Raw genomic sequence first — 26847 nt, 5'->3', positions numbered from 1 at the left:
TGTAGTATTCCATATTTCTGTAAATCACGTTTTTTATTGTTCCATTTTCTTTGACAGGGAACGGAGAAATCATTTACATTTCAACAGCTTTAGTCCCTGCATCATCAAAGGAGTTACTCTTCTGCATGTGTTACAATTTTTACCAAAAGCAGTTTATTCTTTAAAGTCACTACAGTATAAAGTGCGGCAGTGATGAGACAACAGTCAAAGTTAAGGAGGATTAGAGTGCAAGAATGTCGTATGCGTGCATCTCAAAGGTCTTCTTTTCATCTCATGCCGATCAACACTTATCATCACAGGAGGATTTGTCTCAGTCTTCAGACTAGTGCAGCAGAGGGAAGCAAAGGGACAACAGGGTCTCCTCCTAATAAAGATGTACGTCTTGACCATGTAATCAGAGCAGCTCTGAAATACACATTCTGGTAACCTTGAAAAGGCAGTTTCAGCAAAATTGTATGCAAGTAAACTGAAAATAGGTTTTATGGGGACAATGGTTGCTTTGGGCAGGGAGTAGGTTTGTGAAGACAATGGGCAAAAATTAAATTACACATTAAAAGAAAAACATATGGCAAAAGTTAAATCCCTTTTTTTAAACAATATTTGACTGAATCATTAGTGATTTAAATAGTTTAAACAGATATGGGACAAGTCTCCCATGAGAACAAAGTGAAGCATGATTTAAAATTAGCAACGGTGGGTAATTTTAACCAAAAAAGGAGACACAAGATGAGACAGAAAAACTAGCGATCCAGTCATGAATAGAGAAGAGATTTTCAATAATGGATTTAACTTCATCTATAATATCATCTATCACTGGGTCCCTTTCTGTACCTTTATCTGTATTTTTATGTTTTTAGCACATTTCTCAACATCTTAAATGCCCATAAAATACTTCTGGTTAATCTTAATTTCCCTTACCAAAAGGGAATATACGCTGTGAGCTGGCCATTAAATGTGCCGTACAACATCAGCTAAAACAGCTTCATCAGGATAACAAACACAAGATTCTCCATGTTTGAGTCTCTTCTTCGAGGATTAGACACGTCTGTTATTGCTTGAGGACATCTGATTACATTTAAGTCTGAGTAAAAACCATATTCACACACATATATAGACAATAAGGACATAAAAATGAAAACAAAAAAAGACTTACAACAACACATTTGTCAGAGGCCTTCCAGTCAGTCAACCATATGTTCCCTTTTGGCCGAGGTAGGAGATTAATCTTAGTCAAGATAATATTGTCTAACTACTGTTTCGGTTTAGATTTATTAATTAAAAGTTGCTGTCACTCTGTAAGAGATATCAGCAGACTATTTCCAGAAAAGAAATAAAGCACAGTGGTGATTTGTTAGTTTTACAGACAGGAAGGACACACAAACAAAGAGATAGTGATCATCAGGGTTTCTAGATGTTTCCACTGAAATAGAAACTTATTTTACCTACATCATGATAATTTGCGGCTGTGAACCACATGTAACGTGCATCAACTGCTCTCTTGTACCATACAATGTGCATTTGTGCCATATTTATATGAAAGCTTGCTAATCATTCACCTTCCAACACATTTTATAGAATTGTACTACACTAGAAACCCTGGATCCTCTTAATTGCGCTTCATTTGCAACTAATGTCTTTTCAAGTGCTGGATGTGTAATCCCTTGCTATGCCGACTGTGCTGTCAGCTTTACCTGGCATTGGGCCGGCCCTGGTGCTGCTGAGATGATTTGCTGTGGTGTTCAGACAGCCACTGGCTACAGATATTCTGCATCACTGAGTCCTGTGCTCCCTCGGCAGCATGGAGGACGTCCTGGACCAACGGGCCCGCTCGGCTCGGCTCCAGCTTCACCGCCAGCAGGTACGCTGGTCGCAGTTTACTGCACAGGAGGTAGGCTTTGATCTGCAGAGGGACGATGCAAAACAGCCTAAGGCAAGAAAAGCAATAATAGTGACAGGCAGACAAGAATAAAGAACTTGAACTACCTTGGTTTCTGTGCTCTTTGTCTCCAGAATGAGACTTTCCAGCTCCTTAGCCTAAATCAGACAAAAGACGACAAAAGTTTCAAAGACAGACAACATGGAGCCATGTCATGGTCATGATTTGTAATCATAGTAAACTCAATGTCTTATCATCTTCTGTCTTTATTCTACTATCTAAAAAGGTCACTCACATCGGCAGGTCCCTTATCTGCAATGGAGACACAGCTGAGGATGAGGGCGTCACAGTCGTTTTTGGTAGCGCTGCCTGACTCGCTGACACATTTGAGCAGCTGCCGTACGGCTCCGTACTGCCTCTGTCGGACAAGCCTTTGGCCGGCACGCACGTAAACCGCCTGGGCCTCCAGCTGGAAGTCCTGAGGCAGGAAAAGAAGACAAGTAAACAAATGTTTTTTATCCTTAGAGGCAAATGTATGATTTGCAATTTGGGGAAATACAAACAAAATTCATTTGACTGCTTGGCTTTTTGTGTCTGTTAGCAGGATATTAAAAACAAATTTAGATTTACACAAAAAATGGAGGTGAGAATGGTGGGAAAGTTAGCCATGGGGCAAAGAAGAGCTGGCTGGTTAAAAATGTGATGTGTAAAAAAATATATAGCAAAGAAAAATACCTGTATGACTCTATATGCAATGCCAAAACCCTCTTCTATGTTTTTTCCTCCAAGCATCACCTGCAATAGCACAAATTAAAGATGTGTTATTGATATTTGATAAACCTTCAACAGAATATTGTTATATCCATATATACATGAAAGACATTTGATATTCTTAATTAACAACACATACATACAGATTCTATGAAAATAAGTGCATTTAAAACAGTATAGGATCAATGTTCAGTGCTGGGATAATCACATCCGGGAACCTCACCTTGCAGGCAACCTCAACTTTCATGGGGCTTCCTCCAAACAGTGTAGGTGGTGAGCTGGATCCAGGGGACTTGGAGGAAGGTGAATTGGTCTGTGGAGCCTTGGAGGGGGCCGTGGTCTCACAGCGGTGGAGGAAACGGGTCACTTCCAGCTGAAGCTCAATTGTGTTCATATGCCTGACAAAAACAGGAGAGGTCCATAATTAAAAAAAAAAAAAACAAGAGCAAAAAGGCTGTAGTGCAAAGCAGAAGTGGCAGTAATGGAGCACAAATATAAAGGTCCCAACAGTGAGGGATGTTAAATAACCTGGACACGTCAGTGGACGACATCATCTTCCTGAATGAGTTGACCTGAGACTTTCTCCTCCCAGAACCCCGACCTTGCTGCTCCTGCAGGTATGTTCTCAGGTGCTCTTTGGCTCTGACCAACCAGCGCTGCACAAGGTTGAGGTAAAGGACATGGTCAACTTTCTCATGTGAGCAGAGATTGTTTTTAGAAGTGTGGTCAACTCCATAGCTGTAGAAAAACCTACCTGCTGCTCTCCCAGCATTAGGTACGAACTGGCTCCGTGTGTGAAGAATCGGATACAAGTCATGGCTGCACGCACATGATCCTGTACAGGTAAACAGCATTTTACATATCACTGAAAAGGTATCATTTAATTGTAAAAAAAAAATCTAACAACATGATCACACTTATGAACTTAGAACAAATGAAATTATCTTGATCCTTTTTGGGACTTGTTGGCATTTTTTGCCTTTATTAGACTGACTATATAGAGCGGTGGTTCCCATCCAAGGGGTCAGGACCCCTTCAGTGAGGCACAAGATGAATCTAATGGGTTGCACATGATTGATGATGTGGCAGAAAATAAGAAAAAATAAATATCTGCTACACAAAAGCATTTATTTTTCAAACTTTCCTCTCATCTTTGCTTTTTTCCTGAAAAATATTGTATAGTTTTACCTCTTTAGGCTTCAGACATTGCTTAGTTTTAAGGGCTAAAGAGCAAAAACCATCTGAAACCACTGGTTCAGTATATAATTATATGGTACATCACTTAAATACTAGACCAACAGAATGCCTTTTGAGAAAAAGAGAGACTTTTTTTAGGCTGCATGGTCTGTACCTTTGATTTCTGGTATTTTAACCAAGCCAGGAAACTCACTGCTCTTTCTTTTCACTTTCTAAAGATGATGAAAATCAAAACATTTTTAAAACAAATCTTATCAAAAAAAGAGATCAGAGAGACTCTAACCATCATGAACTGCTGGAGCTGGTAGAGCGTGTGATAGTATCCCCGTCGCTGCAGGAACTGGCACGAGGCGATGAGGTAGCGGCTGCATGTTTCCAGGCCAGGGTCAAGTTTTTCCAGTATCCCCTGCAGCATGCCAAGACGCCCGCGCTCCAGACTGGGCTGCAACACGCCCTCAAGAAAGACCTCCTCAGGGCAGTCCTGAGGAATCAAAGCAGAAACATGTAAACATGTCAAACTGCCTACAGCTTATTTCTTTGGTACAAACAGGGTATTAAAATGTAATTTGTTGCATTTGTGTCCAATTAAAAGTACAACAGGACGAAACCAAAGCCACATGGACCTTTTTCAGCACACAGAGTTTGGGTGACAGCACATCCTGCCAGCTTTGAGGTCTTGTTAACAGAAGAGGGATTTAAATCATATCTGAAGTGGGATCAGATGATGATTATTCTGACTTTTCCAATTAAACCACAGTGGAAACTGATTATAGTGATCACAATTACAGCGATCAACAGCTTAAATGGATTAAAAAGCCAGAGACAGAATCATTCCTCTACAAATGCTGCTTAAGTAATTCATTTAAAGTAATCAAGTAGTCTGCTTACTGTGTTTATTTTGGATCTTTATAAACATGACAACATATTTTTAAAAAAGTAATTCAATATTTTTAACTTTACTCCCATGATAGGCTGCTTTGCCCCACTGTAACACATCTGCCTCCAACCTGAGGCTGCATGCACATTCAAGTCATAACAGGAAAAGGAAAGTCATTTTCTTTCCGTGGAAAATGTAATCTCCTCAAAGCTCGTGACAAACTGCCAAAACAAGCCAGAAAGATGCAGCAGTGAAACTTGGGCTTTTGGTGCACTGCGGACCTGCCCGAAAAGCGTGTCATTGGACCACGTACACGGGGCGTAAGCCTATGTGCTGGGGCTGATCCCCAGAGAGCCCTGTCCCAATTTAACCCCTGTGCATGGGTGAAGCCGTCCTAGTCAAAGGGATTGATAATGCCCAGCATTAAGATTAAGATTATTGATCCCCCATAGGGGGACATTTACATATTACAGCAGCAACAGAGGTTACATTATGTATTAAATAGCGAAACAATCTGTTTCATTACTTTATATTCATGTAATAATAATAACAATAAAAATCTGCATGAGAAATAAAGAAAATACTGAGCCTCACCTGCTTGAGTAGGTGTGTCAGGGCTTCCGTCATGCAGTCATGACGCATATAGAAGCTTATCAGTGCCAGGTGAGTGCCATATGTGTTCAGGTAGTAGAGACACTCCTGGTGGTGGCTGCTGCTCTGCGTCTGACCCTCTGGTCGATCCACAGCAGCAGCCTCGCACAGGGCGTCCTCCAGCTCACGCAGGGATGCCAAGATGTCTTCACCACAAGACTGGCACGGACACACGAACACGCAGACAACACACATGTCACACAGAGATCAAGAGCGCATATGTGCATATAAGCAAGCATCAAAACACTTTGTGTGTATATAATTCATTTAAATTTAACATTATGCAACAAAAAGCTTCTTGCAGTGGTGCTTTTATAGTATGATAAGGTCGAACCACAACCACTAGCTCCTGAAGAATACAGATGCACATGTACTAAACAAAGCTGGAAACTACCAAGTAAACCTGTCCAACAGAAACCACACATGCTTGAAATTACTATCTTACTAACCACCTGTGTGATGTGACCAAATTAAAACGTGGCAGACGGCTACGGTGTCATGTACCAGAGCTGGGGTGTGTTTTGCTTTAGTATGAGCTACTGATTTTATATCTGTAGCTGGAAAAAAAAATCGTCACATACTACTGCGTTATTGCACCAATAATAAAGGACAACAAATCATTTTAAAAAGGGTATTACGCAAGTTTACAAGCTCCCTTTGCAAAGATCAGAGCCAGTCAGAACTGGTTTCCAGCTGCATGAAAGATTATGTTTGTTTTAAAAATGTTAATTTGGTTTTATATTAGCATTTGAGAATGATGTTGTGACTAATGCCAACTAGGTGGAGAGTTGGGAAATGTCTAACATGTTCACAAAGGGAGACAATGACACAGCCCTGGATATTTTCTGTCACTGTATGGGCTATAATTGAGGCCTCAGACTGTAGCACTCCTTCCACACTGCAGCAGTGATGCTGGTTAGATAAAAAATAAGACCGCTACCGTGGCCAGAGTGGGTTGTACACTGGTCTCCAGGTGCTGAACAACTTCCTGCAGCAGTAAGGGACCCAGACTGAGCTGATTGCGGTCCACTGGAGCCTTCAGACAGCGGACAAACTTCTCCCTCGCTCCTGAAAGGTTCCCTGCCTTCAGTGATGCCATCGCCCATGCCTGCCACACACCGCCGGGGTCCAGGCCACTCTTGGTAGAGACCTAGCACAGCAGCCAGACAGCCGGTGATAATAAGATCAGCCATGGAATTTAATTTCTGTGAGTGTTTGTTTGAATTCTCTTTGAATTTTGGCAGCAAGTTTATTGTCATAATCTTAAAAACATAACCATGTACATTCAATGCAATGAAATGCATATGCCCTAGCTCTCTCAGCCCTTAAAACAATCAATCAATCAATCAATACAAATGAATAAATAAACGAATAAATAAGAATAAAATAAAATAAAAAATATAAATCCCACAAAATAATAAATTGGTTGTAAGGTGCCTGCTATTGCTAATTCTGACCATCTGGGGGTAAAAGTTTAAAAGACTGGTCCGAACTCTGATGCTCTGTGAAATTACACAACTAGCAACACATTTTTTATCCCACAGTAGTATTTTATTGTGAAACCTCTGATAAACTCCTGATTTCAAGTATTTTTTATTTGAATTGTCTTAAGGAGACTGGTCTGCTTGCTAATAAACGATCATGCCTGATACATCAACACATTATGCAATTACAAGCATGAAGTGTATAAAATGTCAGAGCCACTGGCCAGTCAAACATCTTGGCAGGTACTGTGCTACAGATAAAGGAAACTAAGGAAGCAGGACTGGGGTGGAGGGGGTGTTTATATTGCATAACGTTGGGTGGATGATTAAAATGTGACAAGAGGAGTCACTGCACTTTCACTGATTGTTTTTAGCACATTTTTACAGTGCTTGTGTTTACCTGTCCGGTAACTGCAGATGAAGAGCAGCTAGTGGTTAAACAAAAAAAACCGCATACTGCCTCACCTCCACTGCTAGCTGGTAGTGCTCGGCTTCCAACAGCTGGTTACGGAGACGTGTGACAGCAGATGTCTCCAGAATGTCATCCAGAGAGGGGATATATTTGTAATTGGCCGTCACTAGAATTTTGAGCACGTCTACTTTACTGATGTAACTGTGGAAACAAAAAGTAAATAAAAGAGGACGCAAAACTGTGAAAAAATCCACTGTGTGTAAGTGTGTTTGTGTAACAGAGATAAAGGAAGACACAGTCAGTAAGATACTGTAATACCTAGAGTGCATGAGATTACTACATAGTGACACACAGGAACATGCAATCAGTATCAGTGAGTTTAGATCTGATGGAAGTCATTTCAGAGTACTTCCTGTGGTTGACAGCTCATCTGACTTGACCTCAGACGTCCTCATTAGGTGAACCCGACACATCTGCTTTTTCAAAATGCAACAGCTTAAACTGCATTAATCAATATGCTTTAGATTAAAACTAAATCAATATGTGTCCTTGTGAGAGGGGCCCCTTATAGTACTGGACTCATAGAGAATGAAGCTTTCCCTACTGACACATGGTAATGCATGTGCCAATGCAGAATGCAGCTTTAAAGTCAAAACATACCAGTGAGTCATCCACTCAGAGGTTTTCACTTGAGTTAAGGGGGCTGGAGAATTAAGGCGGCCAGCAGACATTTTTTTTAAATGAAAAGTTTTGACATGACAAAAAAATCAGATGCAAGAGAAAAATGACCTGAAGATCCAAAGCCATTAGCTGTAATAAATAAATGTGCAGGTCTTTTACAGTAGAAGAGTAGAAGTTTTGTAGAACGGAAGTTTTGGTTTCTAAAATTTGATTCAAATTGGGCGCCATGGGGAGGCTTGTTAGGGCAAGATGACTTCCCCTGTCATGCCTGTTATTATCAGATCTATCTCTAGCACATCTCCTTTCTTGATCTGTCTCATGCTCACTTCCCCACCATCTAAATAACTGCCCAGCATCGTTAAAAACAAATGAAACAAATGTTAATGTCATAATGGCTTGGTGTTTCATCTTACCTGTCACATAATGCGAGATCCTGGCTGCGGCCAACCTTAACAAACATCAGCTTAGCACTGAACAGCAGCTGCCTCATGATGTCGGTGAGGAGGCAGGCGTCTACCTCTGGATTGGTCAGCTTACAAGACAGTGAGCGGCAGTGGCTGATGAGCTGATGACCGCAGGCTGTCTGGTCACTGTGCAGAGACAAGATCGCCACGCAGAGGTACGCACTGGGAGCCTTGGAGTTTCAGCAAAAGACCATGATGAGTCTCACTGTTCTCCCTAAGTTAACTCTACTATTAGACATCTGAATAAGAAGTGCCCTGCCAACTATTTGAAATGCTAGAAGTAATTTCAGCTTTAGACTTGCTAATCTGCATTCAATCACACTGTAAATTCTGTTCTGAATTTAAGATTATTGACATGTTGCTGCTGTTGTTGCTCTTACTGCAAATCACCTGCAACAAACTGAAAATGACTGATCCTGTATAAAGATGAAAGTTCAAATTCAGACCTGCTCATAGTAGAACTCGCTCCGCAGAAGCTGGTTGTCTGCAGGGTTTGTGCCGAGTTGGATCTGTTGTTGGACCACTTCAGGCAGATGCAGCATCCCATCTAGAGCTTCTTCTTTGACCACAGGGCTTCCAGCCACTGCCCGAAGACAGAGAAGCAGAGAGCGAATGGGTGAGCGCTTATCATAATAGCCTCTATACATTAGTGACTTGAGAATGTGACAGGCATGCCAAGGTAAGTCCTACATCCTGTTTTTACTGAAAAACCAAAGAACAATTTTCTCACTCTGATACAGCAAAAAGGAAACAGATCAGATGAGAGTGCACAACATAAAATATCTGATGTTATCTAATTTACCTTCAGCTGGTTCCAGCTCATCGTCAGAACTGCACATGGAAAAAAAGAAAATAGCACAATAAATGAACAGCAGCATTACTGATTTTATATGCATCTACATCTTTTCTTGCATGGTTCCCGTCATGGCCTCCCCTGTAAAATTCCATGACTTGCTATAGTAAAGAATGAGCCTTTTTAAACCATCGTGATCAATTTTTTCAGATCGAACACTGGAAACTCAACTGAAAAGTGGTACAAAGTCTGGTTTCCAATAAAAAAAATAAATACTTTGATTTATTCCAGGTAAGAGTCCATATACAGTAACTGACAACCACCTCTCAAATGTGAATGTGTGCAACTGGTTGCAAGAGAAAATCTGCTGTACGTGTTTGAAATGATGCTGTAAAATTCCTGTGAATTTTGTGTCCTTTCTATATTACGACTATGATTTTGCTGATATTCAGTATTACCCATGACTACAGAAAGTCCTGTGGTCTGTAAAAAATATTGTCAATACAGTAATTATGTTGTTAAAAAAAAAGATTTTATTGGAAGTGAAGTGAGGTTTTCAATCTATGAGCTCTTACTCTGGGTGAAAGTAGGCGTAGCACTGGTCACAGACTCTGACTTCATCTCCTGGGCAGCCCTCAACAAGCATCTTGTGCTCTGAACACCCGTGACAAACCAGACGACCACATCTGCGACAATGATGCCGTCTGTTAAACTAAAAGCAGAGAAAAAAGTAAACAAATAACAATTAAGAACTGAGAAAATGTAAATATGAAAGTTGTTCTCATTGTAGTATCTCTGCACTGCATATATTAGCAAGTTCTTCTCTTTAATTCACGACAACAACAGTGAATCTGATGGCATTTTGCCCACTCACCATGGTGAACCTCTCACGCTGGCAGACCATGCACACGTGCTGATGGGTGTCAGGGACCCAGTCTTTGCGGGCCGGGGGTTGGTCAGGAGGCTGGAACTTGGCAGGCGAGCTGCGTTTTCTCCCTGCTGAGCTTCGATCCCTCTCCCTGTCTGTGCTGTTGGAGGAGGTGGTGTGTGTCGGGGTGCTGCCTGTTATCAAACACATGAGAGGAAACAATCAGAAAAATGAAGATCACAAGTTTTAAATCAGGAACTTTAATCAATAGTAGTAGTAGTTTTAGCTTAACACTAAATGCCCACATCAGAGACACCACCCAAAAAATAACTTGATTCGCAATTCATTAAATTAATATTTGATCAATGTGCAAAAGTCCATTGTGGTTATAGAAAAGAGAACTAGTTGCCAAGCTGAGGTGTCCTTGGGCAAGAACAAATAAAGTCCAGCAGTGCTGTTATGTGGACGACTGCACCCACAGGGCCCTGTGGATGTGTAACAAACCACTACTGAAACACATCCAAAGGTCTCACCTGTAGAAGGAGGTGGAGATTCAATTCGAGCAGACGATTGGGAGCTGCTGTCTTGGGCAGGACACTGCATCAAAGCATCCTGGAGGCTGATTACAGAGTCTGAAAAATAAGCAGTCATTTAGGCACAAGCTGCTCCGGTCATTAGCAGAAATAGAACACAGTATTCCTTGGAGCAGAAGTACATTTAAGGTTGATTACAAACCAGCAACAATTTATTTCCCGAAGCCTCTGAACTTTATGCACAGTTGGTGCAAAGCCAATTCAGCTTGAGGGCAATAAAGTCCTTGCTGGTATGTGTACATTTGTATGTACTTGGTGCGGTTTATGTTCCAGTGTTAAGGTTTTTAAAAACTTCAATAACAACACTGATACGAAAACAACTCTTTTTGAAAGCCTTCTCTGACAAATGTATGTTTCTATCAAATCTTTTTGTATATAACAATATAAGCCAAACTTCTCAAATGGTTTTTGTTGTTTAATTTTGTTTCAGCACAATGCAGGTGTACACATACGTTGCCAAAAAATTAGCTAAACTATTATCTAAATTGGGAAATATCTCAAAGAATCAGTAAGACTAAGAATGCGTTACATGCCAGAATTTGGTAATGTTTTTCTAATGATCTGTGTTTGTTTGCATGCGTCAGTGATATAAAGAGTCACTCAGTGCTGACCAGATCGAGCCCTCTCCTTGGGGGCACAGGAGAAGTCGAGAGCCTTGCAGGCGTAGTCTGCCAGAAGCTTATCAATGTCCTCTGCACCAAAGCCAGCCTCCTGACCAACCAGGAGGCTCTGCAGGGTTCGCACCGCCACGTCTGCCCAGTCCACCTTCAGGTTCATCAACAGCTGCTCGAGCATCAGCAGGGGCTCCGACAGCAGGGGGAAGTAGTCCTGCCTGGCCGCTGGGGGCAGAGTCAGCAACAGCTGGAGGACAAAACACATCCACTCATACTAACACTACTGCTGGGGAACAATGCTTTAATGGTATAAAATGTTCCATGTCTCCATGTTACCCACACCACTGTTTCAAAAACTGATCTGTCTTTGGAGTATAGGACTCTCAACTTGGCCAAATCACTCTGTAGCAGAAGATAGTACCCCATTACTAAACATTTCCCAGGAGGTTAAAGAGCTCAATTTTCAGAATTGAAAAGACACCAAGTGTTGAGATTTTACAATTCCTGAAAGCTCAAAGAGGATGTAAAGTATGAGCATGAATTAAATGTCCTGTGCTTGGAGTGAACTTCTGTGGATACAATTCTACTTAAAATTTTAATGAAATTATTAATTGCTTGATGATAAATATTCATGAAGCATTACTGGCTTTTTACGTTTATGTTGCATCACTTTGAAACATAAAGACGAGTGCTGCTGCAGATGTCACTACTTAATACTATTAAAAATGATTTCAGTGTTTATTCACAAGGAAAAAAAAAAACAATGAACATAGTATTGGGGGAAAAAAGATATCAGTGTGCCTCTTTTCACATTCACAAACCTTAGAGCCAAGATGGAGGGCGTGGATGTGTCGTCGACGTGCTGGAGACACCTGCCTCTGGAAATGCAGGGTGAGGTAATCAGCCAGGAAGTGACAGGCAGCCAATCCGGGGCGGCGGTCCAGAGCGTGCTCGCAAATGTCTAGGCCGACCACAAAGTCTGAGAGGCTCTCCAATAACTTCAAATAAGTAAGAGACAAAGAAAGTTAGCCAAAAAAAAAAAAAAAAAACTTTCAAAATAATAGCTGTGAAAATCACACTTGGAGAGGGTGAATCTGGTCTTAAATGTTCAAGACCTTACAAACCTACAAGAAGGATTTATTTTTCAAGGCAACAACAGAGTATAATGTTAGCAAGTCAATATTAGCTGGTAACTCTCATTTGAGTTTATTTATATAACATATATACAAAGGAATCGGTTATATTTGCACAGAGGCACATCAGTAGTACTAGTTAATGTCAACTCAGGGACGAAATTAGTGATCCCTTACAAATTCATGAATGTTTTCTACAGCTAAAAGTGGATTTCAATCTAAAGTTAACCAGATGTTGAGTGGTCTGGACCTGGAAGGCCTCATCTGTGTGTCCTTTCTCCAGCAGATGAAGCAAATGCTCAGTCTGTAGCTTCAGTCTCAGCTGGTCGGACACAGGATAGAGCTCAACCCACTGAGCACAAAGAGCAAACTCCTGCATGAAAAGACAAATAAACAAATATTTATTTAGCAGGTGTGTGTTAAGTTTTTTTATTTGACATCCTACCGTGCATACAATGGGTAACTGTTGACTAACTAAACAGCTGCAGGTGTGTTGTACCTACTTTTGCCTCCAGCATCAGAGACAACATGGACTCAGAGTTTGTTTTAGACTCAGTCCTCAGCTCCTGCCATGTATGCCAGGGCAATGGAGGCTGTAAATTCAACATCTGTAACAAGAGAAGAAACACTTGACATGTCACAAGTCTCATGTCACAATGCAAAGCCAAATTATGTAACTCAAGAATGTGTGCCTACATGCCAGCCTACAGTCTGAACAAGCTTGAACACATGCTGCATTCCAAACTCAAGTCAAAAGTTTCCCAGGTGCAATAAAGGACCTAAAGTCGATACTGAACAAAGACAGCACAGTTACATAAGCTAAATGTTGGCTTGATTACAAGGACAGGTATACATTTCTCAGTTTTGATATCAACAATGACTCTGCTCTCTGTTTCAGTTCCACCTCTTGGATATTTATCTACTACGTTTGAATTCTTGCATGACCGCTTTGCTGTAGAGTGAGATTAAAAGTAAATCACTTAATCTCAGGCCAGCTCTAAAATTACCCAGTGATAGATGTCCAGTTCTTTCTTCTTGAGCTCTAAGTCTGTTGTTAGAGAGGTGTCTGTGCTTGGGTCATTGAGGCAGAACTCGAGCAGTTCCAGGCAGGCCGACAGAGGCCAGCGCTCCAGAGCCTGAAGGGCAACTCGGGCTCGCAGGTTAGCATCGTGTACACGGAATAGCTGACCTATTCCTTCTTCTCCATCTGAACGTAAAAAACCAGATTAACAACAAACATGTTAGTTACATTTATAACAACTGTAAAGTAACTGCTGCATTCAACATATATTGTATCCGGGAATCCACAAAAACATGGCAAGAAGGCAAAAAGAAAAGAAGATGAGCTGCTGAGACACTTGATTGCAACAGGTTTTAAGCTTCGTGCTCTTCGTCAGGCAACAGTTTCTCCCTTTTTCTTTATGTCAACACACATGATTTTATAAATGTTATTATTTTCATGTTACATAATTTTGATACCAGTGTGTCCAGGACTTTATTGAAAAGAGATTTAAATAAAGTAAAAAAAGTAAATTTTTGTCATCTCAGTATTTATGAGGTTGGATCTCTAATTTGAGGCACACCTTGTCTTTTTGCATTTTGAATAATTCCTCACCTTCTAAAGCAGCACAGGCGAGCAAGTGGTCTCTTAGCGCCCCCTCCTGGCTGCAGCTGTGCCCATAGAGCTCCAGCAGACCGAGGGCTCGGCTCAGGTCTCTTGTGGAAAGAGCCTTCTGGAAGGCCTCAGCAGCCAAAGCCTGGGTTACTTGTTCTTGCGCCCCTGACAGTAAGAGACTGACGAGGGGTTTCCCACAAACAACTGCCCCTAGTCCAGCAGAACCCTCCTCACCCTCACTTAACAGGGTGCCCAGCACTGGTTCAGCCATGGCATGAAGGTAAGCTCGGAGAATAGGGAACTCTCTCAGGAGGCTATCGGCTTCACGAGAAATCTGCTCTCCATCTAGGACAACCTCTTTACGGCTGCTACGGAAATAACCAGACCATCCAGACGATTGTGTCCGAGTAGTTTCTCCTTTGCAGGCACTCAGGCATGCCAGTGTGGCCAGTAAAGGGGAGCGAGACTTTAGGAAAGACAGGGCCGATGGCGTGAGGAGGAAAGAGTCAGAGGAAGAAGAGGAAGAGGAGGAGGAGGATGATGATGAATGAGAAGGTGGCGAGGTGGAGAGGTTGGTGGGTGTAGCGGAGCTGTCATCTGCTGAGGCCTCAGACTCGGAGCTCGCTTCAGACCGAGGGTGTGTGATTCCCAGAGTTGACATGTGCTCCTGAGCATGCTGTTGGAGCAGGACAGACAAATTGGCAGCATCGAACACTCCGTCATCTTTCTTGGCCTGACTGGAGTCTCTTTCATCACCTGGACAGGAGGTCCACACAGGCAGTGTCTCACAGCATCGCTGGACAATCACCTGCTGGACGCTCAGTCGCAGACCTTCCTGCTGCAGCAAGGACAGCACTCTGGAGATAAAACAGGACATGGAATAGTTAAGTAAACTTAACACTTTGCTAATGACTTTATGGTCTCACTCATGTAGTTTAAAGTCTTCTTCAATGCAGCATGATGTTCATTTTGTTCTACTCCTACTTTTGTTCTACATCTGCCTCCAAAAACCAAGATGGCGACACCCACAAAGACAAACTCACGGCGGTCGACAAACCAATGGGTGACGTCACAGTAACGACGTCCACTTCTTCTATACAGTTTATGATGGATAATCACATTGATGGGACTTAACCATTGTGAGTACCTGTCAGGAGACACCTGTCTGTCAAAAAGCAGGTGGGAGAGAAGCTGAAATGGGGTTTGAAGCAAAACCAGCAGTGGATTCCCAAGCTTCACTTCACTGCTCTGATCTAAGAGAAACAGCAAGAGACAAATCAGAAGAACACCAGGTAAAAGTAAAAGAGGAGTCACTGATGGTACCTGGTATTGTCACTATTTAGGTAGAATGGCTGTAATTTGGTATAAAAGTGCCTGCCTCTTTGATTCATAGTACCAACCAGAATAATGCACTTACACTACTTACACTTTTAATGAACTGATACTAGAAGTTGCTGGTGCCAAATACATACTTCTGTTTTTACATCAGCAACCCTTTCCCATAGAGACACAATAATCGCATCATTTCTCCTCACTGACAAATCCTTTTACCTTCTGAACCAAGGCTGCGAACTAACACAGATGCTAGTGTGTTGACATAGTCGAGGAAACTGCGCACATAATCTGGTCTGGCGAGATCTCTGTCTGGCTCGAAGGGGCAAAGTTGGTCCAGAGAACGAAGCAGCTGCTTCATGCTGGAGCGCACAGGGTGAGCATCCAATTCCGATTGCTTGAGACTGGCCTGATCAGCCAATTGTGCCAGAAGAGTGCTGCCCAGACTGCCCTCTGTTAAATAAGCATTCATAAACATAAACAGAACATTTAGACTCTCAGACAATGCTAGAAACACCACAGGTGGTACAACGTCCATCCTGCCAGAAATTTTCTTCTGATGTTCTGAAGTTATCACCAAAAAACCAAAAAAACTTTAGAAAACATACAAAAGAGTTCCAAGACATACAGTTTGATTGACAGGATTAGGTTCATTGTATAGGCTAATGTTTTATAAATTTGGCTACCAAAACGTTAAAAAAGTTAACAGTTACTGTGCCAACCTGTGCCGTCCGTAGCTGTGCTCAGGATGTGCAGGGTGGTCTCCAAACGTTGGGCTAAACTGAGCCGAGCAGCGATGCACTCTTCACTCAGTGTTGGGTGGCAACACAGGAGCACTTCCTGGATGCAGCAACCAAATGGGCTGGCAAACACTTGGTCTTCCCCAACAGCTTCTATGACCACAAACAATCGGTTCATTCTCTGTATTACATCGCCGGTCAGGAAAGTTATTTTGCATCTGCAATTGTGTAATTGGCTATTTCCATCACCTTACCAGACAAATGGATTTTTGATCAGAAAAACAACTACAAGTAGTAACTGGTTACCTGTAATCCAAGCTAGTGTGATGTAAAAAAAAGCCTTTAAAGTCAGTTTTAAACCCTTCAAACTAACTGGCATGTTGTTATCTATGTAAATAGGCATTTTCTTATTCCCCTAATGAAAATGTATGTGTGATCTAGTTCACCTGTTTTGACAGAGCCCTTATTAGTGGCAGAATGATTCAGGATCTTGTTGATCTGTTGTAATACCATGGGAAATCCACAGATCCCTTCAGAATGAGGAACCTTAGGGTCAGTTCTTACTCCTGAGGAGAACGACAGAGATGGAAACCAACATTAGCACCTGTGCAAACCTGCTAATAAACACATAAAATTATAGTTTATCTTGTTCCAAACACCATGGTAGAATAAACCTGTTCTGTAACATACACCATCTACAATACATCATTAACATAACTACATTTCAGGCTGCATACCTCGAGCCTCCAGGCTGCTGTTGAGCCTGCGCTCCGCTGTATCCAGAAGCTGTCGTGACGTCTTCCAGAGCTGACAGTGGCAGCAGGCCAGATCGAAGGCAGCCATGGCTGCTGGGCTGAGCTCCTCCAGCAGCGTGTTAAGGAGGCCAGAGGGGTCTGCAGAGCAGCGGTTCAGCCAGTAGTTTTCCTCCAGTGAGGGCATTGGGTGAGCAGGGGTGCTGAGAAGACGGTCTGCTATGTCTGAGATGGAGTAGAAAGCCACACCTGCAGGGAAACACACACAGAAATCAGATCCTGAGTTATCTACCATACATGGTATATACATACAGTTGCAAGAAAAAGTATGTGAACCCTTTGGGATTACTTGGATTTCTGCATAAATTGTCATAAAATATGTTCTGATCTTCATCTAAGTCACATCACTAGACAAACACAGTCTGCTTAAATTAATACCGCACAAAAAATTATAAGTTTTCATGTTTTTATTGAACACAACATGTAAACATCCACAGTGCAGGGTGGAAAAAGTATGTGAACCTTTGGATTTAATAACTGGTTGACCCTCCTTTGGCAACAATAACCTCAACCAAACGTTTCCTGTAGTTGCAGATCAGACCTGTACAACGGTCAGGAGGAATTTTGGACCATTCCTCTGTACAAAACTGTTTCAGTTCAGCAATATTCTTGGGATGTCTGGTATGAATCGCTCTCTTGAGGTCATGCCACAGCATCTCAATCGGGTTGAGGTCAGGACTCTGACTGGGCCACTCCAGAAGGCGTATTTTCTTCTGTTGAAGCCATTCTGCTGTTGATTTACTTCTATGCTTTGGGTCGTTGTCCTGTTGCATCACCCATCCTCTGTTGAGCTTCAGTTGGCGGACAGATGGTCTTAAGTTTTCCTGCAACATGTCTTGATAAACTTGGGAATTCATTTTCATTCAGCTATCCGTCCAGGCCCTGAGGCAGCAAAGCAGCCACAAACCATGATGCCCCCTCCACCATATTTCACAGTTGGGATGAGGTTTTGATGTTGGTGTGCTGTGCATTTTTTTCTCCACACATAGCGTTGTGTGTTCCTTCCAAACAACTCAATTTTGGTTTCATCTGTCCACAGAATATTTTGCTAGTAGTGCTGTGGAACATCCAGGTGCTCTTTTGCAAACTTCAAACGTGCAGCAATGTTTTTTTTGGACAGCAATGGCTTCCTCCGTGGTGTCCTCCCATGAACTCCATTCTTGTTTAATGTTTTACTTATTGTAGATTAGTCAACAATAATGTTAGCATGTGCCAGAGATTTCTCTAAGTCTTTAACTGACACTCTAGGATTCTTCTTCACCTCATTGAGCATTCTGCGCTGTGCTCTCACAGTCATCTTTACAGGACGACCACACCTAGGGAGAGTAGCAACAGTGCTGAACTTTCTCCATTTGTAGACAGTCTGTCTTACTGTGGACACATGGACATCAAGGCTTTTAGAGATACTTTTGTAACCCTTTCCAGCTTCATGCAAGTCAACAATTCTTGATCGTAGATCTTCTGAGAGCTCTTTTGTGCGAGGCATGGTTCACATCAGGCAATGCCTCTTGAGAACAGCAAACTCAAAACTGGTGTGTGTTTTTTATAGGGCAGGGCAGCTTTAACCAACACATCCAATCTCATCACATTGATTGGACTCCAGGTTGGCTGACTCCTGGCTCCAATTAGCTCTTGGAGAAGCCATTAGCCTAGGGGTTCACATACTTTTTCCACCCTGCACTGTGAATGTTTACATGTTGTGTTCAATAAAAACATGAAAACGTATAATTTTTTGTGCGGTATTAGTTTAAGCAGACTGTGTTTGTCTAGTGATGTGACTTAGATGAAGATCAGAACATATTTTATGACCAATTTATGCAGAAATCCAAGTAATCCCAAAGGGTTCACATACTTTTTCTTGCAACTGTATATCATGTGGCAAAGCACATAATACACATGAATGTATGAATTTTTTCTCTATGAAATCAATACAATATTCTTAAACCTCTTTCCAACATCACAGTACAGGCAGCCTCAAAGGGCAGGCAGATATGTCCTTACCTCTGGGTAGTACATTTATAAAAAGGAGCTCAACTTGCTCTTACTATTTGCTCTCCTCACCTACATGTCTGTGCCACAGCTGCACATCGCAGCTACACATCTATTCTGTGGGCAGTGTTCAAAGAAATTCTGCTATAAGTGCTATAAAAACAGATTAAACCAGACCTGCAAGCAGGTATATCAGAGCGCTCTGACTCTGTGCTACAAGGAGAACAAGGCCGTCTTTGAATACGACTTAAACAGGTGGTTTACTATACATTATATACAGTAATATTATATCATAAGTAAGAAAAGATAATGTTGAACCTGCAGCAGCTGCACTACCGATGGCCTGCAGGGTTGATCGCCCACTGCTGCCCAGCCGACTCCTCCCTGAGCCTGAAACAGCTGCTGTCCCTAAACCCTCTGAGGAGGATGAGGATGAAGACATAGACTGGCTCTCCATCTTCTGCTCCACCCGTCCCAACTCCACCAGGACCTCTTTGTAGCGCTCCATGAACACCAGCTCGCCACAACAGGCAGACGCCTCCAGATCAAACACCAGAGACACCTGCAGACAAACCAAGAAACACACAGGACTGATCTAAGGAGTCTCTTAGACACAATCAATACTTAACTAACTTTTAAGTTAGTAAAAATCCAAAAAAACAAATATACAGTTTTGAGTCCAGTTTGCCACACAGACCTGACGTGCTTCCATGAAGTTCCCTCGGCGGATGCATGACATGAGTAGAGACTCTGGAGGGGACAGCATGGAGGGGACCAGCCAGCTGTGGGGGCCTCTGCAGGGACAAACCTCCAGCTCAACACAACCTGCCGCGGTCCCTCCTCCACCATCTGAAAAAGGATAAATAAACTCATAAATCTACGATAAAAAGAAATACTTTAAATTCCCCTCAGGGACAAGGGTCTGGACTGGAGTCATGGGAAAGAAGTATAGACTTAATTTAAAAAGTGAATTCTGAATTCACTAACAATTCTTCTCTGAGAGACAAAAATGTACTGGTGGAAAATAAAAAAGTCGATCTGTTTCACTGTGATTTAAGAGACCAAAGCAGTGCATGTGCAAACGTACAGTGAAAGGCAGGCTGTTGTTTATGCCTTACCTGATGTGCTCGTGCTAACTTCTCCATTGTGTTTCTCCACTGAGGTTTGTCTCTCAGCAGCATGTCTCCCTGGTCTCTTCCTTCTCCTCAGGCTTGAGCTCTTGCTGCGTCCCAGAGAAGTGACGGGACAGCTGACCGCCGACATCTGGAGAGGACTTTCTGCACCTGCAAGTCAATTTACCATCAAGATTTAAAGAATTAATGTCAATATTGTATCTGAACTCCGTCCACTCCTATCGCTAACATAAGCATGACCATACAGACACATGTACTGGTTAGGATATTAAGAGCCACATCCATTGTTTGTGACTTTCAGCTGGGCGGTGGATTTCCCTTTTTGTGTTTTGCCTGCAGAAAGATAAATCAAAAAGCTAAAAGTAAAAACTAAAGAAATATCCTTAGCTTGACCATCTCACCAAATCCACTGCCCTGATTGCTGGTGATGATCTGCAGCCTCCACTGAGCCTCTGCAGTGCGTTTGGACAACCTCTGCAGACGAGCCCCGAATGTCTCGGCCGTCACTGAGCAGCCGAGGCTCTCCACCGCCTCGGCCTCTTGAAGCAGCGCTCTTCCCGCCTCCTGTCCCTCCTGCTGGCCAACCACACACATGCCCTCCAACCCTTCTTTCAGCAGCTTCAGAAATCCTTCCATAGCTGTCACATCAGCCAGAAACCCCCTACAGCTCTGGATAAAGTGTCCCAGGTCCAGATGACTACGGTGGGCTGGTGTTGGAGAATGTGAACGTAGCTTCTGGTTTTCCTTCCTGCTGTACTCAGTCTCATGTGTCTTTGCTTTGGTTCCCAATTCTCCATTTGCGTTTCTTGTATTTGCTAAATACTCTGACTGAGTGGCAGTGCCCGGATTTGAGTTTGCATCTTTTTGGATCTGCTGGGCAAAGTCAGTGGTGGACAGAAAGAGAAGGGAAAAGATATTCTCCAGAAGCTCCAGGCGGAACATGGCAGGCACGGCCTCCAGATAGAGCTGACACTCTGACAGGTAGTGCTGAAACAACAACTGGCAACCTGCAGAAAACAACAAACAGAGAAGAACGAGGTCAGAATATCAGTCAGAACTAGGGTTAGGGTTAAAAGAAGCTTGCTAGTTTTATACAATCAAAGATTCTGGTTGTAACATCAAAACACAATCAAGAAGTTATGTACTGTATTAGTATGGTATATTTATACTATGAAAAGAAATGTGGTTTCCTGTATATTTGCACAGTTTACACAGAACATCAATGTCTGCTGTTTTTGTAAGCAAGATTATAATCAGCTAAAATGAGCAAACGGGAAATGTTTTTAGCATTTATCATCAAATCAAAACTTTGCGGCGAAAAAAAAAAACCTTCTAACCTTCTGAGGACGCTGCAGTTTGGTTATGGTCCTTTTCTGATTCATCAGCCTGATGATGTTTTTGCTGCTGCATGGACTCACACTCACAATTTGAGTATTTGTGTGCATTCACACAGAGAGCGTAGATGGCATACTTCATGGCACAGAAGCCCTGAAACAAAACTACATTCCTCTGCATAACAGGACTGAGAGTACTGACAGACTCTGTGTCTTCTGCAGGGGAAAAGAATGTATATTATTCTTTTAGAAATTGACCCGAAAAATTGATTTCAGACTTTATTAGACACCAACGAGTAAGAGGACGATCAAGACGCTGACCTGTTCCTGGTGAATTTGGCAGTTGCTGCAGCAGATCCAGTATCTTACGCTCTTCAAACTGAGCCAAAGGAGTCAAGGAATGCAGAATGTAGAGGGCAGAGTGATTGTCCAGAGTGTGAAGCTGTGCCAGCAATGCCTCCATGGAAATCCCTCTAAAGAGACAAAATACAGAAGTACACATTAAAAATAAATAATGTTTAAGATGGAGTTAAATGCCATTCAAAGAAGAAAAACAAACGCTTACGAATTGTTGTTTTTACACCATTCAAGTATTTCAAGTTGGGAGGACAGAAGACTGGCAAACTCCTGCAGAACAGAGTCATTGGCTGGTGCCTGAAAAGCAGATAAAAGACTGTATCAGCAAACAACACTTAAATGGCTGTAAAGGAGGAGGTCAGTGTGCATGTCCGGACAACGATTTGAGTTCTGACCTGCTCTCGGTGAAGGACCCCGAGCAGCGTTTGAGCCGAGCTCAGACTGCGACACTGAGTCCATCCGAGCAGCAACAGCAGGCGAGACAAAGGCTGGAACTCCAGCTGCAGTAAGTCTTTCAGCTGAGAGAACTCCTCGTGTTTAATCAGGTCGAGCGCAGTAACCTACAGGAAGGAACCAATCTTATTACATTATTGAATTTCATCACATGTGATTGCTAACCAGCTTTACTTGATCACTGGGATCCAGTACTAATTGCAGGACATTTCGAATTACAAAGCCACAGAAATACATGTCTACACACATTAGCGTTTGCAGAAATTTAAATCTGATTCAGAACAGTATGTGACCCGTACATTTAAGTCAATATTTTTCCCAACAGTACTGATACACTCACCAAGACCTGCTCAAGGAAATGCTTTCCGCTACTAAGGCACTCAAAATAAATGGTCTTCCAAATGGATGGACGATCCTTGTGGCAACATAAACTGAGGGTCAGCTTCTCTGCTTCAGGAAGGTCCACTAGGAGGAAGGAGGAAGGAATAATAGAAGCAAGCCGATGATATTAATAACAGGCCGTAATATTATAAAAAGCAATGCTAGTTTTGCAATGGAACATAAAAATGTCTGTATTGTAGGGAAATGTCAGATAAAAAGTTATGTGCATTTACTTTCTTTAAAAAAATGTTTAAATGTTTTTGTCATTATTAAAACATCGGCTGAAATACAAATCTACGTTGTTACTTTATAGGAATAGAACCACAAACTGCCCATTGATCACCACTGTAAAATGCCACATTATTAGCTCTAACTTTGGCAGAACAGAAAATGAAAGTAAATCTAACAAAACTGCATTAGACCAAGTGCAGCTGTCAGGAAAGCCACAGAAGCAGAAGTGTGATTAGAAGAGGAAAATGAGGTTATGCCAGCATTTGCTTTTCAACACTGAAAACAAAGAAGACTATATATATATATATATATATATATATATATATATATATATATATATATATATATATATATATATATATATATATATATATATATATATATATATATATATATATATATATATATATATATATATATATATATATATATATATATATCTTACTTGTATTGGTACAATGAAACAAAAGATAAACTTACAATTGAAAAACAGGTCAGATGTGGAACTGATTTATAGGAATATACAAAACAAACAAAAGGTTGCTTTCAGAGCCACATTATGACTTCCTACTGAAATCTGTTTTAGTTTAAGTGTAGGGCATCAAATGATGCTCAACACGTGCTGATGACTTCAAGGGTCAAAAAAGAAAGAGTTATTTGCCAGTTTAACATCAGAATAAGCAAATTTCCTTAAAAATGTCTTGTCATTATCAGTGCTGAACACAGCCAGACTACCTTGTGTGTCAGGTGCGTTCCTCAGCAGGTGATCCCTCTGCAGTCTCAAGGCGGTGGAACAATAAACAGAGACGAGAGCGTCACACCGAGGGCGAAGCAAAGAGTTCAGGATCCTCTCCTCTTTCAGGGGCCCGTCTCTGGCCGCCCACAGTGCCTCACACAGCGCCTCAAGCTGCCCGCCGCTTCTACAAGAGCTCCGTGGCATCACGGACAACACAGCATAAATCTCCTCCACCCACTCCTCCACCTTCTCCAGACTTCTCTCTGGTTTTCCCAGGTTCTTCATCAGGTGTTGGATGAAAGTGTGCTGCAGAGCACGGCCCTCTGTGCATGACTGGTCCTGTAGGAGACCAATAAAATAACAAACTGAGCAAAATCTAAACATACGCTCAAAAGCAAGTTTAATTTCAATTAGCTATTAAAGTATGGATCATTTTATAACTGGACCTGTGGAATTTGCATGTACAATATGATGTTAAAAATAATCTTATAACATAAGAACTCAATATATAACTTTGAAAACAATAGTACATTTATCAAGACCCACTTAATGTCATTTCAGATGATTATTTTGTAATCCAAACACCCTGAACAAGGTAAATAATGTGCATATATATAGAGAGAGATTTTTCAGTTTTATAAATTCATGTGCACATAAGTTCAAAAATTAAAAACTTGTTCCTAAAGTTCTATTCTTATATTTTTATATAGCACTTTATATACATATTTTAACTGCTTCATTATAACATGTTTGACGCTACCTGTAAGAAATGTGCTAAACACTGGGCGAGTCTGGGCTTCTTCTTCTCCAATAAGGTTGTTAGACAAGACTCAACAGCAGCATCTGTTGTCCTTGAACCCTCTGAAGCCTTTTGTTCAGACTGTGTGTCCAAAAAGGCCTGATGCAACTCCTGCTGAAAGATAATCCATCTCAGTCCTAAATTCTCACTCTAGTCACAACATGTAAAACAGAACAAAACACGTTAATCTTAGTACACTTAGCATTTGTGAACATCTCTCTAAATCTAGTTAAAAAAGGTTAAATGTTTTCTAGTCTAGTTTTTACTAGTTCATTAGCAACTATATTTTTGATTACAGACAAAAGTCAAAATAACAATAACCTTGAGAACAGTCTCTGGTATGCCCTCGGACCCCAGCTCCTCCAGGAGCAGCAGGAACTCCAGCTCTCTTCTGATGCTGAGAGGAACCTTAAGTGGAGAGTAAACGAGAGTAGAGTAATCATGTCCAACTGCTGGTATTGTTTCAGTCTTTCAGGAGGCTTTTCACCAAATACCAACAGAATGAATGAGGATGACACAACATGACACAACATGGCGTCAGTCACAGACGTACAACAGAGAGCAGCAAAGCTTGATTCTTCAAGCCTGCTCTTCTTATTACCTGCTCTTCTGTCCACTTCTCCAAAACCTGAAGCCAAAACCAAGCCAGTTTGTGTGGACTGCCGACAGACTCCCATCTACAGAATAAACACACACTCATTAATTCCACGGCACAAATAACATACAAACATAAAGGTTAGGTTTTGGGATGGGAATCGTTGCAGACCTAATAACAATCATGCATTGATGTACACAACATTTTCACACCCATTATAGGTGAACATGCAGCTGCATGACTCACTTCAAAGTGTAAGGATGGCAGACAATAGCTTTGATTATGTCTCGTAGTTGTTCTGAAAGTCCTCCTGTTGAGTTAACCAGCTGTGGCACACAGGCATTTGCCAGCTCCCACTCTCCAAGCTGCAGGCATCTCTTGAAGTAGTCAAACAGGTCCTGAAGTGAGCTCTCAGCCTCACAGCCGAAGGGATGCATGGCCACTTTCACTTTGACACTCCTCTGCTCAGTGGTCACAACTGGAGAGGCTCCTTTACTTCCTTACAGCCAAGGAGGACACTCCAGCCTTCCTCACCTGAGACAGAGAGAGAGTTTAGGCAAAGCAAAGAAGTGTGACTGTTATTTGAAACAAAAAGAATATGGTGATTGTAAGGCAAAAAAAAAAAAACAATAAAAAAAAAATAGTGACAATTTATTGTACCCACATCTGTAAATATGTGTTTGTTTCATATTTATTTCATATTTTTTCATACATTAATCCTCATTCTTTGTTTCTAAAACATACACACTCTCAAATCATATTGATTTTCTCTCATTTTAAACAGCTTTTGGATAAGTTCATGTAGTAATTTCTTATTTACCGTATACATTATTTGTGCCGATTTGAAATCTAAACTAAGTCCTTGAATTTTAGTTGCTTTAATTTAACAAACAGTGGGTTTGTTTACAATTCTTAAATCTCTCTTTTAAAGTATGAAAATTGGATTTTTTTAGTTTTAGTTTTCTCCTACTTCTACACAGTAAATCATATATGACAGCATCAGTGAACAATCTAAAGTATATTAGTAAGTTTGATGTATGAAGTTATATTTATATGCCCCCCCTATTATAGATTTGTACCACAGATGTTAAGCACGATGTAATTATATCATCTGTACCTTTAATTGTCTGTGCAAACAAACAACACGGATCAAAACAAGCAGTCCAGTCCAGTCAGCGCGACTAAACACGCCTTAAGAAACGCTTTTAAAATGCCAATATTTCCATCCTCACCGCCTCCTCTCAGATCTGACAGCTACCCTGATGTTACTAGTTAGCGTTACCATTAGCTAGAAATGCTGCTGACTGTCTGGAGCTGAAACATTAAGTTAGCTAACTTCCGTAGCAGCTGACAGACGCAAATCCTAAAGCGTTTAGGAGTTAACGAGCACTCAGTAAATTTACTTACTCATTTCTTTGTGGTGTTTCCCCCGAAACTGGGGTTTTGTTCAACCCCGGGCTGCTACTTTCTCCTGCCCTGTTATGCTAGGCGGCTAAGTGCATGATAACGAAGGTCATGTGACAAAATCAGCTGATTCTCTGGCGCTGGTTGGTCAAAGGTTCTCACGTGGGGGGCGTTCCAGAACGGCCAGGTGCTGCCTTCAGGTGCGGTGGGAAATACTGCCATTCTAAGAGGGGGACCCATAAATTAGAAATCCAGCAAACAACTGTGTAACATCTGAATTTATTATATATTTATATATAATAATACTGACGTGTTCTATATCTGTAGGAATTAGTACAAAGCAACATGGTGGCTGAAGAAGTTTGCAGCTCATTTGTGAACTTGGAAACAAATACAAAATTTCTACCTGGTTGAGCATGGGCCTCAGCAGCTGATCAAACTTTGCAATCCAAAGATTTTCAGTGTTTGGATACATGATAATGAGATGTCCCAAACAATGTGCTGATGAGGACCGTGTGATGC

General features: G+C 41.6%; 1 protein-coding gene across 1 annotated transcript; it reads right to left on the bottom strand.

Moving 5' to 3' along the window:
• Positions 1-19: 19 nt before the first annotated feature.
• On the bottom strand, positions 20-26367 carry zfyve26 (zinc finger, FYVE domain containing 26). Its single transcript, XM_070841867.1, has 43 exons — positions 26329-26367; positions 25168-25455; positions 24928-25003; positions 24648-24734; positions 24288-24437; positions 23527-23866; positions 22520-22644; positions 22122-22286; positions 21935-22023; positions 21691-21842; positions 21373-21585; positions 20437-21042; positions 20021-20185; positions 19600-19751; positions 19221-19464; positions 16839-17102; positions 16548-16667; positions 16084-16254; positions 15581-15814; positions 15177-15282; positions 14030-14886; positions 13422-13621; positions 12918-13022; positions 12665-12787; positions 12103-12279; positions 11279-11528; positions 10608-10706; positions 10081-10268; positions 9782-9918; positions 9216-9244; positions 8860-8996; positions 8363-8583; positions 7322-7469; positions 6313-6522; positions 5316-5531; positions 4128-4325; positions 3402-3482; positions 3176-3303; positions 2871-3045; positions 2612-2671; positions 2172-2354; positions 1984-2034; positions 20-1900 (listed from the first exon to the last, which is right to left on the bottom strand). The coding sequence occupies exons 2-43, from the start codon at positions 25356-25358 to the stop codon at positions 1688-1690; spliced, it is 7836 nt and encodes a 2611-aa protein (XP_070697968.1). The 5' UTR covers positions 25359-25455; positions 26329-26367; the 3' UTR covers positions 20-1687.
• Positions 26368-26847: the final 480 nt, after the last annotated feature.

The sequence above is a fragment of the Pempheris klunzingeri genome, chromosome 13, assembly GCF_042242105.1.
Source record: "Pempheris klunzingeri isolate RE-2024b chromosome 13, fPemKlu1.hap1, whole genome shotgun sequence".
NCBI lineage: Eukaryota > Metazoa > Chordata > Actinopteri > Acropomatiformes > Pempheridae > Pempheris > Pempheris klunzingeri.
The sequence above is the reverse complement of the archived record's forward strand: the minus strand, read 5'-3'. Positions and strand labels throughout refer to the sequence as shown.

Coding starts and splice junctions, on each gene's coding strand:
- zfyve26 (XM_070841867.1), bottom strand. CDS start 25,358: ATGCATCCCTTCGGCTGTGAGGCTGAGAGCTCACTTCAGGACCTGTTT. Junction 9,245..9,781: donor TACGCCTACTTTCACCCAGA/GTAAGAGCTCAT, acceptor TTCCATGTGCAG/TTCTGACGATGAGCTGGAAC. Junction 3,046..3,175: donor TCGTCCACTGACGTGTCCAG/GTTATTTAACAT, acceptor TGTTTTTGTCAG/GCATATGAACACAATTGAGC.